This window comes from Mycteria americana, chromosome 1 (genome assembly GCF_035582795.1).
Source record: "Mycteria americana isolate JAX WOST 10 ecotype Jacksonville Zoo and Gardens chromosome 1, USCA_MyAme_1.0, whole genome shotgun sequence".
NCBI classification, from domain to species: domain Eukaryota; kingdom Metazoa; phylum Chordata; class Aves; order Ciconiiformes; family Ciconiidae; genus Mycteria; species Mycteria americana.
Genome location: NC_134365.1, coordinates 44,010,884 through 44,036,046, shown reverse-complemented (window position 1 = coordinate 44,036,046; position 25,163 = coordinate 44,010,884). Strand labels below are relative to the sequence as shown.

Genomic DNA, 25,163 nt, shown 5'->3' with positions numbered 1-25,163 from the left:
AAATTATGAATTGAATTTTCTTTTGCAGATGCCAGAGCTCTTCAACACTGTTATTGCAACTATAAAATTACTTAAGAAGATGAGACTTCATCAAAAGGAAGAAAAACAAAAACGTAAGTTAGCGTTCTTGAGCAGTCACAGAAAGAAGCTCAGAAGCCTGATCAGACTTCAGACAAAGGTTGAAAGTAGTTAGAAAGAAGAGTTTTACTTTTTCTTTCTTGTTACAATCTCAGGATTTTTAAATCAATAGGTTGCTTGGGGTAGAAGGAGTAAATAACTCATCATCTTTAAACAGAGGCTGCTGACAATTATGAAAAGTCTTGAAGGTGACAGAAGTTTAGACTATGCAACAGAAAACTGAGTCTTCCAAAGAAAGTAACATTATCGGTATAACACACAAAGAAATTAATCTAAATAAATATATTTTATGTGACCTCTCTGTGGAAGGGAAGGAATCTATGTTTTCCTGTGTAGAAAGGTCACAATAATAATAAATGCAATAATATGATTAGAAAGATCAGTGTTTAAAAATGTTATGGAGGAAGAACCAGAAGGCTGTGAACTGCGCAGAATTTAGAAAGCTAAGGCTCAGAGACCAAATAGCCATGGGAAGAGCTTGGGATGAAAAACTAGATATGTAGTTTTGCCCTTGATAAATTCTGGGAACACCAGTACATCTAGACAGCAAGTCAATGAGACACAGAAAAAAGCAGGGTTGGCGGAAAGAAAACAGGAGAAGGTTATGAGAGCAGACCTGTGAATCACAAGTAGATAATTTTGTAGAATAAAAGCGTTTTGTTTAAGTTCAGGCATGTTCTAGTAAGGCTTTTACTAGTGATTTTCAAGTTGATAACAAATCAGACTCAAGGGTCTCAAACATGTAGAAATCCTCCTCCCAAAACACACATATACCTGAAACCATAAAAATGTGAGCTTCCTATAAAAAAACCCCAAAAACTAGAGATCTAGATGAGTTATTCCACACTAGTCTGTACAGAAAGTGAGGAAAGAAAAACATTTCTTGTGGAGGGGTTTCTTTTGTGGGAATATTTGCTGTCAAACTCCTAAAACTAGTCTATAAAAATCATTAGAGTCTATAAAAAGTTAATCATAAAAGGCACCTAACCTAATGCAGGGAAATTCTATTCTCAAGCTCAGTAATCAGTCACAAAACTAGAATTTCCCAGGTGTTTCAAGGAAGAGTAGTGTGACCTGATTATTCTCAGTTAGGACAAGGAAAGTAAGGCTGGCATCAGTACTACGCATTTGTTGGTTCAAAGAGGTTGATCCCCCCAAACTGGAAAAAGTTATGAGTTTAGCAAAATGAAAAAAAATTAGGTAGAAGAATAAGAATGGGAGCCGAGAACTCCATAGGAAGTATATAATAGACATCCAAAAAATAATGAAGAAATGGGACAGCTTTTGACTGATGACTTGTTCTCAGTCCTGAAACCTTAAGGATAGTGATTTCAATATAAAATAAAAGTCAAATCCCGCAAAAAAATCCAAGCTGATAAAAGAGGGGAAAGAGATTAAAAATGATATAAATTAGTAGCTACAAAGTAGATAAAGTAATAACAGAAGGGATGAGTATCTTGTAAAAATTTATAGCTACCTGGAAAATAAAATGACATTTTTAGTATGTCATGAAGAAAGGAAACTGTAGTATGTGGCCTTTACCAAGTGGATATGATAGAGTTGTTAATGGTGCAGGGAGAACACAACATAAGCTTTTGCATACGCATTTGGAAAGAAGTTTGTACGGCTAGATGATTTTGGGTAAAGGCTGTGAAAGGAGGAGAGAATGACCTAAGAAACAGCTGCTGGAAAAGTAGTGTATAAATGGAGTGAAGCTCACAAACAATCTGGCAAATGGATGGAGCACGAGATTAAAAGATCATGGCTGTTGGCAACTGCAAAGGGCCACACTTGAGGAGGTCTGTTTCACAGTCCATCCCATTTGGGAAGAAAGGTTTGCCAAGAGAGAGACTTACGCAGATGCTGACTGTGATGGCTTCATTGATGTTGCCCCACACTCTCCCGAGCTGTGGGGCAATTTGGGTGACGAAGGAAGAGAGGAGTCTGTCAGCTCTTCTATGTCCGAATGCGAGGAAGGAGGCTTGGTGGACTTCTTCTTTCCAAAGGCCTGTTTGAAAGAGCTTCTTAGCTGGAAAACAAACATAGAGCAAGATTATTTTCCTCGTCACAGCAATTTGTGTGCAGCTCATGTTTCGAAGAGTTAGTTTGCAGATGCCATCCTAGCCACTGCCTGAGGTCAGTATACAGAAGCAAGGGATTAACATATGCAACACAGTATCTCTAAAAACATGATACAGTGCTTTGTTTTGACTTTATTAATCCAGCGCAGCGCAAACGTAATGCTATGGAAAAAGTGCAGGACCGAGTGCTACGGCTATGGGAGAGGGGTGCTCATTTAAAACCATTAAGCCCCAGTGGAATCCCATTCCCATGGCATTCCCTTCAAGGGCTGGCTTTAAATAACCACTTTGCATGTAGGTACAGGCAGAACCTGCTGTTACTAAATGCTGAAATCAAAAGACAAGTCCAATTTACTGGGTTTGCCAATTTACTTTCCCCGTTAAAAAGTTGAATGGCCAAACTATGCAAATGCTATGGTTTGGATCACAAGCGAGAGGATTTAAGCTGGGACATGAGGCTTGCTTTGTTGTACTGCTGAGAAGAATGTTAGCTGAAAGGTATATACTCTTTGCTGCAGTTTCCTTTAGAGTAGTAAGATCTCTGAACGTACAAGCATTGCCTTTTCCCTCTAGAAGCTCTTATCCAGTATTGAAAAGGGACAGAATAGCCAAAGAGCCATTTATTTCAGGAGCCAAGTTGACAGCAGTTTTGTCTGCAGTGAATTTTAACTAGCCCATTCGTTGAAACCTTTGTCTAAATACAGAAGTTGTTCATCTTAGGAAAAATGGGGTTGGTTTTTGTGTTTATTTTCAGAAAGTTGTTCTGATTAAAATTGTATAGAACTCAATGACAGACTGGTTCCTCTATAAAAAAATGAGGTATTCAAACATGTTATTTTCATGATATAATTGGAGAGTGGGGAGTGTGACCACTGATCAGAGAAACATTATTTAAGCCCTTTCCAGCTCATGATATCTAATGAGAAAGAAATGGATTTTGGCTACACTCCCCCTTTCTATAGTCTAAACTTTGAGATTAAAATGAATAGAGACAAACTGAGAAGACATACAGGATAATCTGTTTTTAGAAGGTATAAAAGCCTACTGCCAAAATAAATAGCAATCATGCCAAGATAGGGTTCTTTATAGATGCATGCCAAATTTTCCATGGTTTATATTCACCTCACTTCCTCTAGAGTTCACCTTGCAGAAACATGAAAGAGTGTGGAATTACAAATCAAGGGAATGAAGGCTGATCAGTATTTTAAAACAAATGTTTATGCAGGTAATATTTTTAAAACAACAAAAACATATTTTCCAATTATTTACTGAAAGTATTTGATTAAACCCTTAGCATTTGTGTGTTGCAGTTGAGAAGCATGTTCATTTCTTTAAACACCGTACTACTTTTACATGAGAATTCTCAACAGATTTCAACTCCCTTCGTAGCTGGGTAACATATTTGAGTCAAGCCTTTGAATCAAACTCCGACTGAAGAAAAATCAAACAGGGTTTCAATGTGGCCCAGAGATGGTTTTGGTCACAACAGCTATTTTAAGGTTTTTTTGTTGTTGTTTTTGTTTTTTTTTTTTAAATTATCCTGACTTATGCAAATAATTCCCTGCTGATATTCAACAATTTTTAGTTTGCTGGTAGTGTCACAGTACGGATACACGTGAATTGCTTCATATCTGTCTGGCCCCACAAGAATATTGTAGATGAAATGGACCATTATGCTACTCAGGCACTAGGAAATGACATAATAGCTAAAAGATAGGTTTAAACCTGCTGAGCACTTACCCAGTTTTTCTTTTTCTTTTTCTTCGAGTCAGCGTCATTACCACTGCCAATGCTTGAATGGCTTGTAGCGCTGTTGATGCTGGAAACACTTTCTGAAGAATGTTGCCGTCTTATACGTAAATCTAAAGAAAAGAAATTACTGTGAAATCCATCTGTCTCTGTTTCAATGTAATAATCGTTCTTGTATTTATGTAGCATCTTCCTCCTCAAAGGGAGCCCAAATGAACATAAATGGCATTGATGCTTGCAGTGGCTCAGATTCAAGCTATTGCAGCCTATGCAAAACCACATGGGGGTCAATGGGGATGCATACAATTAGACTAACACTTAGGAGCTTCTCCAAACTAGGCTCTTATTGGCATGAAGGCAATGACCCTGCACAGCAGCCTATGCAGGCATTACCTCATAGCTAAGCGGTTTCTGTTACAGATGGATTACTCGACTTACTACTATCACATGTACTACAGTTCTTTTTCTGAGGAGTATATATACTCCTTTATATATAAAGTATATATAGTTCTTTTTCTGAGGAGCACTATGCTTGTAGTTGTAGCAGGCCTAATCAGTGTTCAGATGCTACTTTCTAATATACCATGATGCAAATAAGCAGGCAGGAGTTCATTAAAAATGAATGAAACAAAATAACCAAGAAGTGGAGAATATTAGAAATGGTTGGTGAGGCTTTTGAGTTTCAATTTCTTAAAAGTGTCTGATAACTATATCTTAATCACTGGAAAATATTCTTGCAGAACATACCCACTAATACCAAGGGAAATTACTTTTTAGATTATTTTTTACTTCCTAGAAGTTAGCTTTGCTCTACTCAAGTCATGCAATGAAATGACCTTAAGGCAAATATCTAAATAATGACCTCTCTAAAGAAAGATCAGTGACACTCTCAAAAAGGAATGCTGCTATTATTTTTTTTCTTTGAGTAATTCCTTTGCTGTTGCTTATCAACATGCACTTTTGACGTATATATTTATCATGTGCATCTGCCTAACTGCAATGACAAATTAATTCAGAATCTGGAATTTAAAATACCTGCTTTCCCGCACTGATTTAGCACTTTGTGAAGGAGCTGAGCTGTTGTCAGTCCATCTCTTAACAATGAGTACACCAATTTTCAGAGCTACAACTTACGCTGGATTGCCAAGCTATAACCATGTTTCACCATAAGACTTCACTGCTGTCTTGGGTGTACACAACTGCAGTGACAGGGTTAATTCTTGACACTCAGCAATCAATTCCTGGCCACCCAGTTCTGAGAAGACAAGGCTCCAGGAACTCTGGCAAACAGGAAGCTCATGCAAGGTTTCCAGCTCTGAAATACCACAAGTATGCCTACCATGCACTGCAGAATGTGCTTGCCCTTGCAACAGCGTCCCCAAAACAACAGAAAAGTAGTGACTTAGCTTTTTTTCTGGGGAGAAACTCTGCATTTATTTTAATAGTGACGAAAACATACCTTTGTGGGTATGATCGGGACCGTTCAAGGCTCCTTGAATAGCAGCTTGTGCAGCAGAATTCTGGGCTTTCAGCATTTCAATGGTTTCCCTTAGCTCTATAAGCTCAGATTCCTGTGGGAAGAGCAAAGAGAGCTCAAACTATATGGCACAAGAACAATGTTTGTCTAAGCTAAAAAAAATGACGAGATAATAGTGATCAAACCGAAGTTCATGAGAACATAAGGGCAATAACTAAGTAGAATGCATATTTTCTCTCCAAAGATATTAAACTCAGCTAACATATTCTTTTGTTTATTCTGTATAAAGCGATCATGCTATTTTTAAGGAGAACAAAACATTTTTAACAAAGACTAATCTAAAAAGGGTCTCAATTGAATATTCATTATAAAGTTAAGAGAAACCCAACAATTTTATTGCGAAAGACAATAAAACCATTTGAATTACATCCTTTAGTATTTCAGGCTACTGTTTAATGGATGAATCTCAACCTCAATTTGTGTATTCTTCAAAAGATTTAACTTGTTGAATAATAATTCAATTAAAAAAACCCTGTTTAATAGCAACTGCAATAGCAATAGCAAGTTGAAGTAAAATTACTCCACTTGAGTGCAGGAAATTCTGTATTAGGATGCACAGCCAATTTTAATTAAAAAATAGCTTTTATTACTGCTGCATTAAACCTATCCTTCCAGCCTGCATTTATATAATAAGGATTAAAGGAATTTAACCTCAACAGTAAAGAAAAGAAGAGAAGGAAAAGAACATGTTCCAAATTTTTGGGAAAGAAGTTTGGAGATGATCTGTTTCAATGTCACTGTTTAACCTCTTCTGGAAAGAAAACCTTCTGAGGGAAATTATGCTTTGTAAAATAGTCAGAAGTTTGGGTTTTAAGAAAATTCCATTGTGTTTTTTTGCTTAAGATGAAAAAAAGCAAGCAATACAAATATTTTCTGTCCAGTTCACAATGAGTCTCACCATATTTCATCTGTTGGTCCTCAACCAGACTGTGAAATGTTATTTTTATAGACAGCTACACTAACTCCAGTGGTGACTAATAGCTCACTGATATACAATTTCTTTCACAGTTTGGCTCAGCGAGGCCTTTCTGTTTATAGGATGCTGTTCAAAATTAGTAAGGGCAGAAAGCTGCAGACGTTCAATCCTGGAAGGTGCTAAGCAGCCTCTTAATCCTGAGCTTGGTACCAAGGCTCACATTAAATTTACTACCTATCAGGTTTAGATTTTTTTCCCCAATAGTCAAAACAGCACAGTGAAAACCAAAACTGTTTACTCATGAATAGGATACCTACCCTGCATTAACTCTCTGAATGGAGTCATTTTTCTCTACTTAAAGTTCTTCCCTTCCCATAATTGTATTATTCTGAGAACACTAGCAGGCTGGAATCAAGCACTCCAGCAGGTTACGATCAGTCTTTGTTACAGGATCTTTCAGTACGGATTAAACCTAGAGTCGCATATGTTTTAATTAAAATCTGGAAACGAAAGATTTTATCTTCAAACTATTCTATGATATTGTCTGCGTAAACCTGATGCTGCCCAGTTTAATTCTCCTGGACCTTTATGAAGATTTAATCGCAGTGGCCATTAAAGAAAGATCTGTCTGTCTTATTGTCACAGCTCTCCATGTTTCCTTTCAGTGTTTCTTAAACAAAACTGTAATATAATCTGCTGACTGTTTTCCACATTAAAGCATCTGCTTTGGTAAACATACCTTTTGTTCAGCTGTCATTGTTAGACTTTGCAATCGGCCGGTCATATTTCCCAAGCTTTTTTCGAAAGCTGCTACTAGATGAGCCTGTGAAAGAAACAGAAGACAACATTCGTTGTGACAATGGGACAATTTTCCCACATCTCTTTGGTTTTTAAAAGTATTTTTTTCCTCCAAGCTCATCTTCTCCAGCTCTTTTCTATCAGTTTTAAACTCAGACTGAGCTAACTTGGGTAGGTGAAGCAGCCAAGTGAGCCCAGTGTTCCTCAGGCTTCTTTAGCCCCCCGAGGAGATTAGCTCAGGTATCTCTGCCTGGAAACGAATTATGGATTTAATGCCCTGCTTTGAGTTTACCCATATATTTGCCAAAAGAAGTCTGCTCTCAAAGAGAAGTCCAGGAACAATTATTTTCAATTACTGAACACTTCAACACAGGAATTCAAGTACTTTATCTTAAAAGGTAAGTTTTAACCTCACAAATAAAATACTCCAGAGGAATCCTGAGAATCAAACAAAAAATATCAGTTAGTTTTATAAAAGGTCATTACTTTGTCTATTCATCTTATATTGATTATATATGTGTCTGTGTTGTGTGTGTAAAAGTAATAAAAAACTTATATAAAATATAATATTTATATGTGTGCAAATGTATATATAAAAGTCTTGAAAATTGTAAGTCCTACTTCTCAATAAGAAAAGCAATAAAGTTGAAACTGATTAAAAGATTTTAAAAAATTAAAGCTTCATTTTATTTTCTAACAACATTCACCCTCTACTCTATGCAAGCAAAATTTATACAAATAATACATCAACTCTTCATTGGTTCTAACTGGCATCGAGCTTTGTAGGCAAAGAAGGGCAAGTGGTCATAAAGAAACCAGCAAGCTAAGCCAGCTTGTACAGCCAAGGGAAAGTAAGAATTTAATTTTTAGGAAATTCCATGAAATTCCACCCATTCCTCTCACAACATCAAATAGTAAAAGCAGAAGGAAATACTTACTTTCCCTTTACCATCTCAAAAGTGGTAACAGTCAAAGTTTTCAAACATAGGCACTACAATACATGTGGAAATATAACTCACAAACAACATATTTATATGCACAAATGGATTAACTGAGCTTCCTAACTGAGAAAATTTATTTTTTATTATAGCAGTACAGGCACACACAGTACCTGGCAAATTTTTCAGTTACAGATTTGCATGCTTGTACAAGCATCATTGAAATTGTTCAAATGTATGTGGTTGTACTGAATCCGAGGTATAATCAGACATAGACATACCCCAAAAAGGATTCTGTTATGCACTTTAGGAGAAGGAAAAGAGCTTCTTGCCACATTGCTCTGTGTATTATTCCTCAAATAAAAAAAGATTATCATATATAGAACAGTGGCCCACTTATGTGTCTCCAGAGCTGTTATACTGATAAGTGGCTTTTGTGCTTTGTCAATCATTTCGGATTGCTATAAACATTTCAGTATCTTGTAAACTCCTTATTTTATTACTATACTTATTAAACTTATTACAAGTTTACTCCTTGTAAATTATGTTATTAGCAAATAATTTATTTAGTTATTATGGGGATAGTGGTCAATCCACCTGCTTTCTGCATCTGCAGGGATGCCTTAGGGATAATTCTTTTGGTAAAGGATACATACCCCAGGGACTAACTTTTGAGAAACATGGAACTAGATACATCTGCAATTTCTTAAAGTTTAATTAGTAATTGTGTATATTCCTATTGTAACATTTATAACTTAGGCTATATTCTTGAAGTCATAAGTTTAAATAAAATGAACAGGGAACATGTGTCAAATGCACCTCTGAAACCTGTCAATTGATATAAATTTATTCTAGCTAGCTTGGAAATTAGCCTTCGGTTGTTTTCGCTACTCTGTTCCTCTGAGAAGAGAAAAGTAACTAGTTTTTAAACTTACTGTTCACTTTAATAATTAGCTTCATATTAAAAATATCCAGACTAATTTATGGTGTTTTAATTCCAGAGATGATGACCACTGACCCAGAACACAATCAGAGACAAAGTAGATGCACTACCACAGAATTATGGCCAAATGTCTCTTCATTACATGTGTTTAACAGGAAACTAATGGAGCTCTCTGTTCCCTGCCTCATAAAAAAATCTATGGCTTTGCTGATGGCCTGTGGTTCTGTTTTAACATGAGAATAACAATGGGGATTGAGGGCTTGAAAAGAGGAATCATTTGCTTAATTATGCATTGCTTTTTTCTGTTTCTCACAATTAGACTGCGATAACTACAGTTCTTTGGTACCTAACTATGCATATTTGTGCAAAGTATTTTCCTATTCCATAGCTGCAACTTCAGCTTATATTGTACATGAATATACCACAAGGAATTTATAGGAAAAATTAAGGAACTCATAGGAAAAATTAAAACTAAAAAGCGTCATTAAAAATGTCATCAAAGGTCACTGAAACTATTAGCTTATTGTCTGATAGTTTTTAGAGAAAGACAGCCATGTCACAACTATGGATTCTTACTAAAATTCAGCCTGTGATAGAATACATTACCTTCTTGGAGTAGCACACTAAAATTTTTGCAGCATAACTGTAATTGGATCAAGATGATGGATCCTTCCTAACTCATTTGGGATAAAGACTATCAGGTCTTGATTTGCTAATAATAAAAATAATTCAAAGGCCCATCAACTGAAAAGTATTCAAAAAAACCCCTTCAATCACATTGTTCATTACTTTAAATGTTTATTACAACAGAATACTCTTCTATGAAATACAAATTATTAATTTTATATTCAGAGTAAGAAACTGTGCTGCCTTTCCCCATGGTAGCAAATGTTTATTTATTCAGCAGTCTAGGGAACTCCTGCTTGCTGAAATCTTATGCAGATTTTTCCCAAAAGAAATACTATGCAACAAAATAAGAAAAGTTATTTTGAAAAAGGCTAGATTATCAGTATATTTATATGTGTGTGGAAGTATGCATAAAACATATGTTTGTATATATTCCCATTTAAGATCAGACTTTGCATTTAAATAGTGAAATGCAAAATAATTAAGAAAAGAAAACAACTGAAACAAGTAGAAAGAAGTAACTGTGACTTTAAAAATGCTCATGAGAAATTAAAAATTCTAATTAGAAACTTCTTTTACACTTATAAATTTGGTATATGATTTTGATTGGATTGGTAATCCTCGGTTTCTGAGGATTCTACTTACTTTATCCAAAGGCATCCATTCTTTCATTCTTGTAAAAATATTTAGCAATAGAACTTTTTTTTAAAGTTACAGCCAATCCCTCACACCTTAGAAATCTCTGCGTTAGATTCAGTAATTTCATTCATGGCATACATAATTTGAATACCGTACAAAATAGCCTGAATACTGCATGTGCTTTAAATTACACTTATTCTGAAGTACAAATATATCTTCACAATTGAATGCAGCATTTGTACTTGGAAATAGATATACTGGAATTAGAGTTAAGTAACTGGGCATTACTGGAAGTATGCCTACAGCAAAATATATCCATCTTTAACATGACATACATATGAGATATACAGATGAAGTACAGCTCAATCTGTAGATCCATCACATATGGATTAATTTTGACTTCTATTAACATGTGAAATTCCCATTGGAAATAGTCAAAGAGATATATACTCAGGGAATGACTTCAGTGCTAAGATGACAGATTTGATTTTAAACATTTCCTTCTTAGTAAACGATCCCAGCCAGCCAAACCCCAAATACCCCAGCTCTTAGGTTTACAGCCCATCCTGAACATGACATCGGCATATCCAAAGACGAGCTGCTGACACACTTTGCGGTTCGACCTGTGGTGTTCGGGTTTATAAAACAAAGGTAAATAAATAAATTTCCTCCCACCTGACACGGCTGATTGAAAGGAGGTGTGAGAGGCCAGAAGGGATCGGGCTGATTGCAAGAAGCAACTGTACATCTGGTGACCTTTTCTGTTCGCCGCCTGCTATTATCTTGTTGTTTGGCTGTAGGATAGTGGTTCAGAGCTGGCCAAACAAGAGTATTAGCCAGTGACCCCCCTCCGCTTTCTACTGGCATCCTGGGTCTACTACAGTTTGCAAGCATGCACCCTTCAGCTTTATACAGTACAAAGCACTGATCAAAGTCCCTCTGAACAGGCTGGGTTCAGGCTGCTCGCTGGAATTTGAGCCCTTGTCAGTCACGTAGGAAGTCTGCTGGTTGGACACTTTCTGCACTGAAAGCAGGCCCTTTCTTAATTAGTATTGAGATTTGCCCTTCAGCAACGTCGAAACAGGCGCCAGGGGAAAAGCCAGAATCTCAGAAAAAAAATGTAAATTAAGCATCCAAACAACAGCTGGGCCCTGCTTGAATTTAATCATATGCAGGCAAAACACTTTGGGGTTAATCAAATGAAATAAACTGCTGAAATCAAGCATAGTACTTGAGTCCAGCCAACAAAACCTGAATAATAAATGAAACCAAGTAAGAAAAGTCTTAGCAGAGGTTTCCAAAATGCCCGAGAAATGCTGTAACTTCCAATTGAGAGATTTTGATATAAAATAATAGATCAAGCAAAGGATTGATGAAATAGGTCAAATTTCAGCCTGACAGTCCTTTAATGACACATGTACTACTGGCACCAACAGTCTTTTGTGGTGAAGCAAAGACAGACATGAATATTGTTGAAATGCGATGAATAAGATGCTCTTTTTTTCACTCGTATGCAATACTTTTGCTCAGTTCTACAAAGGGAGATGATAACAACAAATTCAAGCCGGAGGTGAACTGAGGGAACAAGATTTCTGGATATTAATAGTTTCCTTCTCCAGACTACAGTGAGGAAAAAAGTGCTGCCCATTTTCAGACACTGAAAGTATGGAAATTTGGGGGAGCTTAGGACTAAGGCTAAGATGATTGCATTTATAGCAAAGGCATCGGAAATGACTGAGCAATTTTCTGGTCAGCAAAGGCACTGCAGAAGATACTCTGGTCATACAGTTCTCTGCCTGCCAGAGATGGATGTAGCTACAGAAAAGATAGGCAGAGTGACCAAACTTTTTTCTGCGTTAGACGTATTGCTTATTCAGGTTTTAGCCTAGTGGAGTGCAAACGTGACTCAAAATGAGGGTCGCTAGTATTATCCGTTTAGAGAGTAAAACATGGGTTTGATTTCTTCTCTGAGAATAAATTCCAGCTTTTGTAATTAGGACTATTTCTCCTTTAAATGACAGGGGCTGGTGAAGAATATCTCTTAGATTAGGAGATAAATGATAAATGAATATGTGCAAGTAAAGCATTGCTAAGACAGTACAAGTTCATGAAAATTAGAAGCCTATCCGGGTCTGTCATAAGTTTGTCAAATGAAATAAAGTATTTGTCAGCTACTCTCATAACTTTTATGAAAAGTATATAATCACTGGCATTTAAATATCAATTCTGCAATTAGACTAAATTTCAGAGGCCATAACACAATGAAAAGGTTGTATATACACTCTGTTTTCAGGCTGGATTTTATTCCTGATGTTTAAGTGATACTACATAGAATTTATTTACATAAAGTGCTTAAACAGAATTAGTACTAACACTAAAAGAGATCTTTAAGGGATCTCTTTTGATCCTTTGGATTTATGTGGAAGTGGTTTTTTTTAATGCTTTACATCTTCTGTACCAGAAATAGCAGAGAAAGAATTCAGAACCAGGCTTTTTGTGAAATACTTTTCAATTTTTGGTTTTGTAAAGTATATATCTCATTACAGCATCCCAAAAAATATTTAGTTATAATAACTAGTAATATCTACTTTTCTTTTAAGATTGTTTTCATCATGAAGGTGTCTAAAGCCCTTGTTCATGCCTGGAGAATTTGAAAGCCTCTAAGTTTCATGCTCCTGAAAAGTTTAATTTTGAGGGAAATTCCACATGTTGGGGATTTGGAAAAAGGAAAGATTTCTCTGGTACCCCAGAGAAAACCCCGTGTGCTAAAAGGATCAGCTTTAGGGTTGCTTATAGGTTTAGAGTTTAAACACTGTCTCCATGGAGATGGATTAGAAGGTGGGTAAAACAGTTAAAAGAACATGATTAAATTAACCTTTATATAACATACGGTGTGTATGCACATATATATACGCATACAAGCACACACAGGTTTACAAATGCGGTACTTCTGGATAGGCAAAAACCAGATGCGCATGCATGTATTTTTTAACTGTCCTGTTGAAAATGTTACCCCTCCAATTAGACCAGTAGAAAAGCTATAGGTATTCTTACTAGGTGTTCAGAAGTCCAGATGCAGTAGATGGGACCAGATCCCCAACCAACACGTGAGTTAAGCAGATCAAACCCAACTTATTTCTCACCCATGCAGCAGAATTAGTATGAGTGAAAACCAAGCCAAAAAGTAACTATCCATTTCTACTTTGACTCAGTTTCTTTGAAATATGGACCAAATCTAATTGTAACTTGGAGCTGACTTTGACAACTTGTCTGGAATAGGTAATGTTATTAGACATTAATGTTACCAGTCTGAATGGCGTTTACTCCACACAAAGGAACACTGACAGAGATGTAGGCGATGACTTCTAACTAACACTGGGGAGAAATTGGACGCAATTGGCCCAAACAAACCAAACAGTGGCCTCATTGCTTCAGCTGCGGGGGAGAATGCCCCGCCATCCTCACCCTAGTGCACTTGTTACTGTATTATAGGCTACAGAATTGCTGGGGGGACTGGAAAAGGATGGAGACTAAAGAGGGTCATCTTTCAACACATCAGCAAAAAGGAATAGGCTGGTGCTTTCTGTTCAGAACTAACGGAAAGAGGGAAGGGCAAATTGCTTTTCCGCCCATAGAGAAAGTGAGGTATTGTACCAAGAGCCCAAGTTATCCCCATCAGAGGGGCTCCCACACCAGCTCTAGTACAGGCACCTGAGCACAGGCCCACCACAGGCAAACAATTTAGTCTTACTGATGTGGCACCACTGCTCAGATGCACAGAATGGGCTCGGAGGGACCTTTAAAGATGATCTAGTCCAACTCCTGGTGGGCAGGGACATCTTCCACTAGATCAGGCACTTGCAAGAATCAAGTTACTCTTCTGGATAACAGCAGCTGCTGCTGTGTGGGTGTTAACAGGGCACTCGGAGTGGATGTGGGGATGTCTGTGACTCTGCTGTGTCGCAAGCCCAGCCACAACCCGCCTCCCTGTGCCCCCCACCACAAGTCAGAGCTGCTGCAGTCCTGTGTTTTTGGTGGAAAGAAAAGTTCCCTGCAGAGAACAACGGACTTGTTAGCAAACATGACTACCCAAGGCACGCTGGCTTAGCTCTTCTGACCTCTTGGTGTTGGTTTTAGTTTGTTGCTCTCAGGATGGGTGAGTGAAGAATTGCCCAGTCTGGCAAAGATGAAGATCAGTGTCTAAAGTACATGAGAGATGGAACCCCATACTGAGGATAGGCATGCTGGCTATAAATTCCTGAATGAATAACCCAACCCGGAATCTAGCTTTTGAATTTACGAACATTGCAGGACTCCAATATTGTCTGCTTCACTAGTTCATTCTCAGAACTCAGGACAGACTTGCAACCCATACCGCTATAGAGGTACAAACACCCACAGGTGCTCTGCAGCCATCTGAACAGAGCAGAAAGTGCTGAGTAGCTCTTCCACATTTTCACATGTGGCAGTCCTAAGAGAACAAGTAGTTTTCGCACAGCTAGATTATTTTCCCACAACATGAACACAGTACTACTTCACCAACTGAAATAATTTCTTGAAAATAATGGCAGTATTTATAGATCTAAATACTCAGTACATCTACATTTCAAAGAAAGGCACTCTATATGTTGCCCAAGACATCAGGAAGCTGCTTCCTTGAAATGCAAAATTAAACTCTCTTGCAACTGCATCTCAGCTTTCCTTGGGAATGGTAACTACAGTTATCTCCTGAATTGCATTTAAAAATCACTATACAACAGATTGTTCAGTAACCGTCCAGTAACTTCATCTGGAACCATAGTAACCAGAGAGGCTTGTAGCTCACATTCCCTATCTGGCATTATTTTCTGATAACATGTTCAATAACTCATATTACCAGTGTATGACAATTGGAAGGAACACCAGGGGGCTCTCTGTGAAATATCCCAGTTTCCATTAGCTATATATCAGCACAGTTATTGCAGCATATGAATTCTATACACAATTATATACTGTTCTTCCCTCCACATCTATCTGTATTTTGCAGGGCTTATCTTTGTGAAAGGAAACTACAATGAATTCTATCAGAATCTGCAATTCATGCCCTTTCTTTGGTTGTGTGTCCTTACTTTTGGGCTTTTTTTTAAATTGATTCTGAAGAAAGTGAAACTGAACAGGGTAGGACTGTTGTCACATCCAAAGTGTGGAAACCCTCATTTCTATTTCCACTGTGTTTGGTTACAAGATTTATTCTGCTTGAAGCTGAGGCAATACAGACACTTAATGAAATAATTAATTTGAAACCCACCAAAATAAATAAATAGTAAAAGTCTCCCAAACCACGTGTTGGTACTTGAATTGAGTAAGAGCCAGTAGCCAATCTGATAATGTATTTGCTGATACTGGTTATAATCACAAGCAAAGATACTTACATTTGCTGAAAGCTGAGATGTAAGGGTAGCAACCTTTTCTTGTGATGCAACCAGCTCTCTCCGGAGTTTCTGAATTTGCTAGATTAAAAAAACAAAACTGCTGTCAGCATTTCAGCAATTTCCTTCTGTTGTGGTTTTTTTTTTTTGTTTTCTGAAGGGATCACCAGTAGATTTACAATATCTTAGTTTCACATTTTAATCTCAGAACTACTCAGAAATACAAATTATTAGAAGTTGGCACTTAGTGCTGCTCCAACTGTTTTCTTGCACTTAACCTGTGTATGAGCTAGGATCCCAGTTAAGGGAGCACATATGGGCAAATGCTTAATTACTTCATATGTACAATCCTCTGTTTGCACATGTAAATGTCATGTTTTTTTATCAAATCCCGTAAGTTCCAAACATATCCTTAGTGCAATCAAGGAGAGCAGCCCTGGATGAGATCTGAGTTTACGAAACATGAAAGAATTTGAGTGAGGTTCACTTTGCCTGACTGCAGACGTGATGCAACCGGCATATGTTAAATGTCTACATTAGACTCAGATGAAGTGCCAAAAAGTACTCCCCCTCTGCCTGGCATAGAGAAGGCTTCGATGACTACTTCAGACACAGATTTTTGCTTCATGGATGTCTAAAATTAGATGAAGTACAGTAATATATTTTTTTTCTCTAACACAATACTTCCTACAGTCCCAGAGATTCAAACATGCAGCCTCTTTAAACCTTACATATCTTTCAAAAACTTGCTGGCCAACTTAAAAAACATGTAGCTTTAAATGTGACTGCTGACATGAAAATATACTTAATTCAAGGCTTCTGTATCCTTTAATGAAAAACAGAATCCTTAAGAAAAACATCTGTTTACATTTCAGCTAGGATAGATATCTAGCATCAAGCTCGCGCATGATTTTAAGCTCATTTAACGCTATTTGAGATCTTACAGGGACTCCAGGCATTGCAATGAACTTAAGCACAGCATGGAGTTTCACTTTGAAACCCCTTTCATACTCAGACAAAAAAGAAATTATTCCAGACTAGAGAAGTAAAATGTCTAAAACTAGCCTAGGAAAGTGAGCATATAACATTCACTAGTAAAGACTATTGCAGTACTTTAATTTTATGACTCCCATGAAAACCAAAAGGGAACATTGCACAAGCTTTAAGAATGAACAAGTTCCTATACATCTATGATACAAAAATAGCTAGGTCATTTACACTAGCTCAGAGCAAAGGAAACATTATTGAGCTGTTCTCTACCCTGGACTGCCACTTTTTTTTTTCCAAGTTTTCTCTTTGGTTTTCAATAGCAAGTATTTGACCTTCCTGCTTAAGCTGCACTTTCATCATATTCCTGCAACTATACAAAGGCAGTTCTCACGAAGTGCTGTTCAACATCGCCTGCCAGAGCATCACAGAGCAGGCCTAGATACTGGGAAAACATCGTGTAGAAATACATAGGAAAGAAATGTTGTTTCACCTCGATATACAGCCCTATATAAAGGGCAATGAAATGAGGAATTGTCATTTACTCTACTGAGCTACGGCACGCTTCTTCAGCTCCTTTGCTTTAACTTTCAGAGAAAGGAGCTTAGAAAATTCAGGTAGAAATTATATTGAAATACACTGCAGCAAGTAAGGAAGAATATGTTTATTTGTTCAACTTCCTTGAAATAACTTCGAGTTGGCTTTTTCTCTATTAGAATAGTAAAAATAGGAGCAGCATAAACACAGGAGTCGGAAGGCATGTGGCTCTGTGAAGTGGAAGTGCCCTCCTTGGTGCTGCATTGTATTGCTGCTACTCCTTGATGCCCTTTTAATACAACCAGGACTTCATTTTGAGAAAGGCTGTAATTGTATCCAGCTGCTGACCTGGGCTTGTCACCCATTCTTATACACTGTGAGGAGAAAGAAGCTGTTTTGCACGTCAGATTTGATTTATATCTGAAATCAATCTGCGTTGCTCTGAAATCCATCAAAGTGGTCAGTTTCAGAAATTTAATATAATGCAAAATGTAAGGGAGAGAAGTTCAAAGCGAACATTTGAAGTATTTTTCTCCTGAAAGGCAGCACATTACCTAGAATTGCACAGTCCCTTAGATCCAGTACAGAGTGGTATTAAGTCTGAAATCAGACATATCACAACTCCTCCACTCAGAAGCCCGATTCTCATTGATTTTTTTCACCTTTTCAGAACCTCAGCCAGGAGGCATTCTTCAGCACAATGCTAAGGAAACACCTTCTAGTGCACTAGAAGCAGCATCAGCTCTTTTCCAATTCTTTTTAAAAAGTGGTACAAAGACACAGGGTGTCTTTTCCCCACCAACTCAACAGTTTAGCCATGGCAGATAAACAATAAATTTTAAAAAAATAAAATACAATACACAGCTATAGAAACAAAGAAAAGCTTTTACCTCTGAATGTGCCTTTTCTTCTGCCTGGAAGAAAACAAAGAAGAAATGGCTTAGAAACAGTCTGCAACATAATTGCAGTAATAGAAAATAAAAGCCAGCTACACTGAAGTGAAATGAATAGTTTCACGGATCCATTACATTTAAGGAAGGTATGCGGTAAAAACAATAAATGGAATTCTTTTCAACTTACTTGGCAAGGCTCCAGCTGAAACCCCAAAGAGTTTGCCAGCATACTGACAACATGAAAGAGTGGGTAAAGGGAGAACAGGAACAGACCTGCAGAAACTGCAGCTACATTTCTAAGATACAAAAGAAAACTTGCTATGCTGTCACTGCATGGACCTTAGTCTGTTACCAGCTATCTTTTACACCTTAATGATTATTATGGCCTCTGGAACTATATTTGCTTTACTGTATACTGAGCAATATTCCTAATAGACTAATCCCTGCTAAAAGAAGTTGGCAGCATACCAGTAAAACCTATATGGGGGAAGGTGAGGGGAGAGGGGTACTTGCATTTTAAAATAAATTCTTCCATACAGAGTACTGACCAAAATATTAAGGGCTATCAAGGCATGTTAAAGTTTCAGCTTAAACTTGCTAATAATATTTCATAATTTTAGATATTGTCCATATTGTTATGTATTGTGTCATACAATGATGCTATTTACTCAGCAGCCTTTTTCAACAAGCTAAGAAACTAAATCATTGCAAGGGAAACCTTTGAAAGTCATTAAATTTGTAAGCATGGGAGTAGTCTAATTTAGGAGGCATTTGGTGGGCAGCAAAATCTTAGTTCAGTGGGATTCTAATGGAAAAGAATGGCATGCCATGAGAGAGGAACCCTTTCATAACATAAAATAAGAATCAGTTAATGTACTGAAAATCAATCCACCCCATGATCTGAGGTGACCCAAGTTCAGAGAAGCAGTCTAACAGTGTCTGGAAGGGAAGTAAGCAGTAAAAGGAAAATGTGGGTGGAAGAATTAGCTCTAAATAACACCAGAAAGGCTAAGAAAACCCAAGGTAAGAGTTCCTCAGAAGATTCCCTGACATCAGGCAGTATCATGTTATTACAAATTAATATAGCTGCTTTTTTAAGCTTGTACTAAGCACAACTTTTGTGCCGTTAGAATTTTAATAATTTATTACAGAAATGTTTTCTTACTTTACCTGGTGTAGGGGGAGAAGACTTTTAGAAAATGCCTCTTTCCACACATGCTTATCTGTTAACAGTCACTAAAAAGACTGCGATGCTATATTTCCCTGTGCAACACTTAGAACTGCTCCTGGCTGAAACTACTGTAATACCTGATACATCACTACATGGGAATGATTTAGTATAATGGTTGTTTTATTTGCCAGCACTGATGTGACACACATGCTGATACTAACTTTCTGATCTATGTTCGCAAAAAGATCTGCCTACAGAAAAAATTGAAATTCTATTCTCATTATTGGTACTTCAAACATGTAGTGCACAAAAAGTCACAAAGGGATCAAGAAAGACCATGTCCCCTTATGAATTCTACTGTGCCAAGAGAAGCAAAAAATTACAAATTTAGTGTTGGTGACCTTTTCCTAAAACAGCGATGTAGAGATGTGGTCCTTCGTCCTTAGACCACCGGCCCCCGCTGATGAAGGCAGTGCTACATGTTGTTACCAGATGACTCCCTCCCTGTGCAAGGGAGTGTTGCCTCTCTCCCAGAGTTCAGAGAGGTGGCTCCCACAAGTCAGCTCTTGTGGGCAGTGGAGGAAGTAAATGAAAGAGAAAGAACAGGATTCTGGGCATACCATCAACTTAAAAAATAAAATCTGACAACCAAATACATTTGAGCAGTTTTTACTTAAGGGTTCATGCTTACACCATTGTAACCCAGTACTTAGCCATTGGTTCAAAAGGCTCTAAAAGGAAATAATTTTTTTTCTCCCTCTACTTCTCCATCATATCCATGCATCCCATCCTTGTAAGACTTATTTTTTTCTTTTTTTGAAGACTTAAAATATTAACATACAAATGACATGTCCTTACAGATCTCCTTTGAGCTTGGCTTAGCACAGTTAATGAAGTCTAGGGATTCTAAGCGTAGCTAATGCTGAGAGCCAGTGCGAGAAATATAGCAATTAACTAAATATGTGCAAATTGCAGTGTCTCACCTACTGAGCAGGAGGAGATTAAAACTGGAGACAACCTATCATAATTTACACTACCACACATCTTTTTCAACTTCTCAGGGAGCTAGATGTATTCACTGCCAAAACTGAATCAGTATTTCAATCCTACAGTATTGTAGGATTGTAGGATTGTAGGATTCAATCCTACTAAGTCCGCTTACATGGCATACTTTTCTGTGAAACCAAATGTTTGTCTCTCTACATGCATATCTATACAAGCTAGATTTCCAGTCTATCCAAGTAAGTCCTGAAAACCCAAATGCAAATCAAGAAGAAAGCCAATACATACAGAAAATACTTCTGTCTCATTGGACTTATTCATTGCAATGGCAGCAAATCATGAAATGTCTCTTCTGAATCTCATATTGTAATTCTCAAAGAAACAATCTTCAGAGAACAACTTCAAGATTTTCAACTATCTTTTGGTAATAATACATAAAGATCTTGATCTTTATTTAGTACTTTGTCTGAATCTCTCCAGTGATTAGGCTGCAGAAAAACACTAGCACCAAGGCTTAAGGCAACGCTTGAGAAATCTGATAAATATATTTGATTGAGATACTTATGGAAAGGCAGTTGCTTTGGAATTCCAGTGTAGTGATTTTGGCCTGCTTAAGTAAGGTAAAAAAGCTCTTGTACTCCTCCTTGAATCTAGCAATAGCTGAAAGCAAGTTATACGTGCCGTAACCCTGTGAAGCTAACCCTTTCTGGAGGAAATGGGGCACTGCACCATATCATCAAACAATGAAACGTTGTTCTCTGCTCTCAGCTGATGTGATACTGATTGCCAGCCTTTCATGTTTCTATACTCCACTTGTGCATCATCTTCTGATCAGTTGCTCAAAAGTTTAAACTTTTTTCACAGGATGAGACGGATCAAGCAGAAGAAATTCTGATCAAAAATCATCCCTAAAGGTCAACCCCAGTAACTTTGTCATACTAATTCCTTTCTTGCCCTTTACAGATTTTTCTATAACTTCCATTATCTTGTCTACATAATCCATAACTTAAGGAGTGGGGCTTAGGTGCAATGTGAATTCACAGTCAGACATTCCAGAAGATATTCCACTGACTTACAATAGGAACTTGGGTAAACAGTTTAAAGTTTGTTTTGCAGGAAAAATACTGTTCTCTAATAACATGGGGTTTAGGTAATATTTCCAAGATACTCTGTAATCTTGAATGATAGCAAGTTATATAAATAGAAAGTATTAGTAAACCCTTGCTACAATACACAACATCAGAGCAGAGATATTTCAGAATTACTGACTGAGCATCCTGTGTCACTTTGTAATTTGATTTTTACCATCTATCAGTTTCATAACATTCTTCTAAAATTTGATATCAAAGCTTGAATTATAATTTTGGACACCTCCCTATGCAAATTGATCATAGTGTCTCATAGACATGGAAATAGTAGTAAAGATTTTTCCACTACCAAACCGTGAGAAGCTTTGCTTTGAATGTTAGTCATACCTTATGTGCAGCCAGTCTGTATGTACATTCTACTTCCCCAAAATAATTTGGGGCTGATCTGGACTGGAATTGATTGCAACTTGCTGCTAAGGCCTGGACAAACCGAATGCGTGTGTATCTGATGTTATAGACATGCCCCTGTATAGACCTTTTTGTGATTAAACAGAAGTAGGAGAGGCACCATTGTGGTAGACGTTGTGCATGGATGCAACGTACTTTCCAAGCTAACATGAGTTTAGCATTGAGATAGGGCTACAAAATGATACAAATGCATCAGACTGCATGGGCTCGGTATTCCCAGGCAAGGACTGGTGTTGGCTCTGGGTAGAGAAGTCCATATCATTCCCGGCATGTCAGCTGACACTATTCAACACCTGAAAATACGGAGAGGAGACAGACTATTCATGAATGCATGGTAAGAAAGCAAAAAGTGGGTTGCCCCCCACTTATCAGAAAAAGGGCTACTACAGCATGTAATTGTAGTTAGGGAATAGGTTGCAAAGCAACTGTTGTGTATCAGCAAGGGAACGTCCAAACACGTTTAACTCTTCCCATATGAATGATTTCCTGTTAGTAGAACAACTAAAGCAACCAATTACGCAGAAGATCTCAAGAAAGATACCAAAACAATAAAATACAGAAAAAAAAATGAAAATCAGAACTTCTGCTTGAGCTAGAATGCAATTATTACTCAATCTAATTAATCTAATTAACTAAGATTAATAATTTTTTAAAGACACTCCTCTCTTTGGAAATAACATCTGAATACTGCCATTTGTAACAAAGATCAGTAGACATTTAAACTGCAAATTGTATCTCCCTTGCCCTGAAGCAATCTTGCGTTTTTCAAGAAGTGTTCCTCGAACAGTGACATGACAAAAACACTTTGTAAATTGTGGAATTAGAGAACTAGCTGAAAATAAGCAAAACTGCTGAAAATTATCAACTACGACAGCATAAGGACCCCCCTTAAAGAGAGACTCCCAGACCATTACCTCCTTTTTAGCTTTCAAAATATACACTAGGTGATTTTAAGCAGTTCTAAGCAAATCACATAAAAAGATACAAATAATGTATTCTAAATTAGCATGACAGTAATACCAAAGTTGAAAATAAATGTTCCTGCTTTATTGCAGTACAATTTTAATCCTTCGAAACCTCAAAGCATTGAAAGTTTCACGAACAATGAACAAGAACAGAGGCAGGCAGAACTTTTTTCTAAAACGTCAATACTCACCGTAGAGTAGAGAGAGGATGTGCTGGATACAAGTGATAATGAGGACCCATGTACTTTAAAAAAAGGAAAATAACATGAAATATTGATGAAAGCATAACACTTCCCCCATGTAGCTCAATAACTAAACATCTTCTTAAAATGAGAACCAATCTTCCACGAAGAACAATTATGAGCTCTCAGTATAGGAGAGCTATTGATATTTTTTCCTGCACTTAAAAAGATTGTTCTATACAAAAAAAAAATCCTTTTTCCTTGTATGAGGTAGGAGAGCGAGCCAGTGAGATTCAGTATTATTACCAGTAAATCAAGCATCACTTTTGTTGTTTTGACAACAAATCACTTGATAAATACACTCTTTAGAGAAACCAGAAATTGAGCTGTTTATACACCTGTCCAAAGCTGAGCAAACTGATTTTAATAAGAGACTACACTTTGCAAAACAGTTCACTTTCCCTGGGGCGAGCTCCCAGCCTTTGCTCAGCTGGTTTCTCCCCTCAGCACAATGCAGACCCATGCACGCTGGCATTTGTAATCCATGCCAAGGGGTTACTGCAAGACATAGTGCCACATTTCCACTAATCATCAGTAGAGTCAGCCTCAAGAGCACCGAGTGAATGTTGCAGGACTTCAGCTCAAAAAATGGGGTTCCTGGCCTCTCTGAAAATGGCAGTTGAAGACAAAACTGAGACAAAATTGCCCCTTCTGCTTCTGATGATTCTCCTGAGGAAGGATACCCCAACAGAGAATTTTAAAGAAGATAATTTATTTCATTACTTCTTTTCATTTTTGTTTCAAAAGAAATTTGTTTAATATTTATAATCTGCCAGGGTTTGGTAAATAAATTATTTTGCTTTAATGGCTACCTGGCATCCGTATGCCAAACTGACGTGGATTAGCCAAATAGACTTTAAATCTAATTTTGTAACTGGGCAAATATTTACAAAGATGCGGTACGCTGACCATTAAAATCCTGTTGCTTTCAATCTATCTTTGTCTTTCAGTCTCTGCTTTAAATCTCTCAGCTAAACTCCCATTCTCCTCTCGTATGCAGCGGCTCTACCCATCACCTCACTTCTTTCACTATAACCTTCCTCAGAGCTCCTATCTTAAATAAAATACATTTGGCCTTCCAACAGCATCATTTCATGTTAATCTCTAATGACCGTAAACTGCTGAAAACTGTTTATTATTGCTGCATTGACTTTCATTTACTCAGGTTGATCATGGTTATCCACTCCAGCTGGATATGAAACATGACCAATGAAAAAGCTTTCATCAAAGCCACTGGTGACCCATTACTGAAATTCTAGATTTAACACCTCTTTTTCTATGCATAAATTATTTGCCTTGTTTTCTCTATTATTCTTCCACTGCTTCCTGTGACAATTCTCCTGTTCCTCAGCAAAGGGTCTGTAGTCACCTCTGTCCTTGAATTATGTGATAAGCTTCTGTGCAGTCAGCCATCCTCTCTGTGCTGACAACTCACAGCTTGATCTGTCCTGCACCCTACTGCTAGTATTACATACCCAGATGTCTGCCTGACATATCTTCTAAAACACAGAAGAAGGAATTGAAAAGTAAAAGTATTAGTTGTCCTTATTTCATCTAGGACTTTTTTTTTCTCCTTTTATCTCATAACTATGAGCTTTGGAGCTAGGGAAAGACTTTTTTATTTGCTTGTTATAAAGACTATTTATATTGTCATCACTTAGTAGTAAGCAAGATTGATGAGATTATGTTATAGAATGAATCTCCATTAAATTGTAGTGGGCTGTTTTGGGGTTTTTTTTGTGTTTTGTTGGTTTATTTTTTGTTTGGTTGTTTTTTGGTTTGTTTTTTTTTCTTTTTTTTACTTAAACGGTGTGAGAACTTTGTGCTTATGGGAATTCTGCAAATAACCAGATTTACCAGAAATGTTAGGCAGAAGAAAATGTTACAGTGCATTTAATTAGGAGTTATCAGCTGCTCTGTGGTTAAAAAAGAACATAAACCAAAACCAAGACAAAAAATATTCCCCAAATTCCAGGTGTTGTACATAGCATTAAAGAAAACAGACCAACAGTAATATCTGTATAAAGAAAGTATTG

At 37.2% G+C, this 25,163-nt stretch overlaps 1 protein-coding gene across 14 annotated transcripts in view; it reads right to left on the bottom strand.

The window, feature by feature from the left end:
- Window positions 1–25,163, bottom strand: part of NAV3 (neuron navigator 3) — a 564,703-nt gene that overhangs the window by 23,100 nt on the left and 516,440 nt on the right. For 10 of the 14 annotated variants that reach the window (XM_075495976.1, XM_075495912.1, XM_075495921.1 and 7 more), the window contains 8 exons: window positions 23,077–23,129; window positions 18,189–18,212; window positions 15,778–15,855; window positions 7,161–7,244; window positions 5,428–5,539; window positions 3,960–4,081; window positions 3,342–3,362; window positions 1,995–2,167 (listed from right to left, as the gene is read on the bottom strand). In XM_075495976.1, the coding sequence (XP_075352091.1) occupies window positions 1,995–2,167; window positions 3,342–3,362; window positions 3,960–4,081; window positions 5,428–5,539; window positions 7,161–7,244; window positions 15,778–15,855; window positions 18,189–18,212; window positions 23,077–23,129 (667 nt within the window). The remainder of the gene's footprint in view (window positions 1–1,994; window positions 2,168–3,341; window positions 3,363–3,959; window positions 4,082–5,427; window positions 5,540–7,160; window positions 7,245–15,777; window positions 15,856–18,188; window positions 18,213–23,076; window positions 23,130–25,163) is intronic. The other 4 variants (XM_075495941.1, XM_075495960.1, XM_075496019.1 and 1 more) reach the window with 1 other exon arrangement.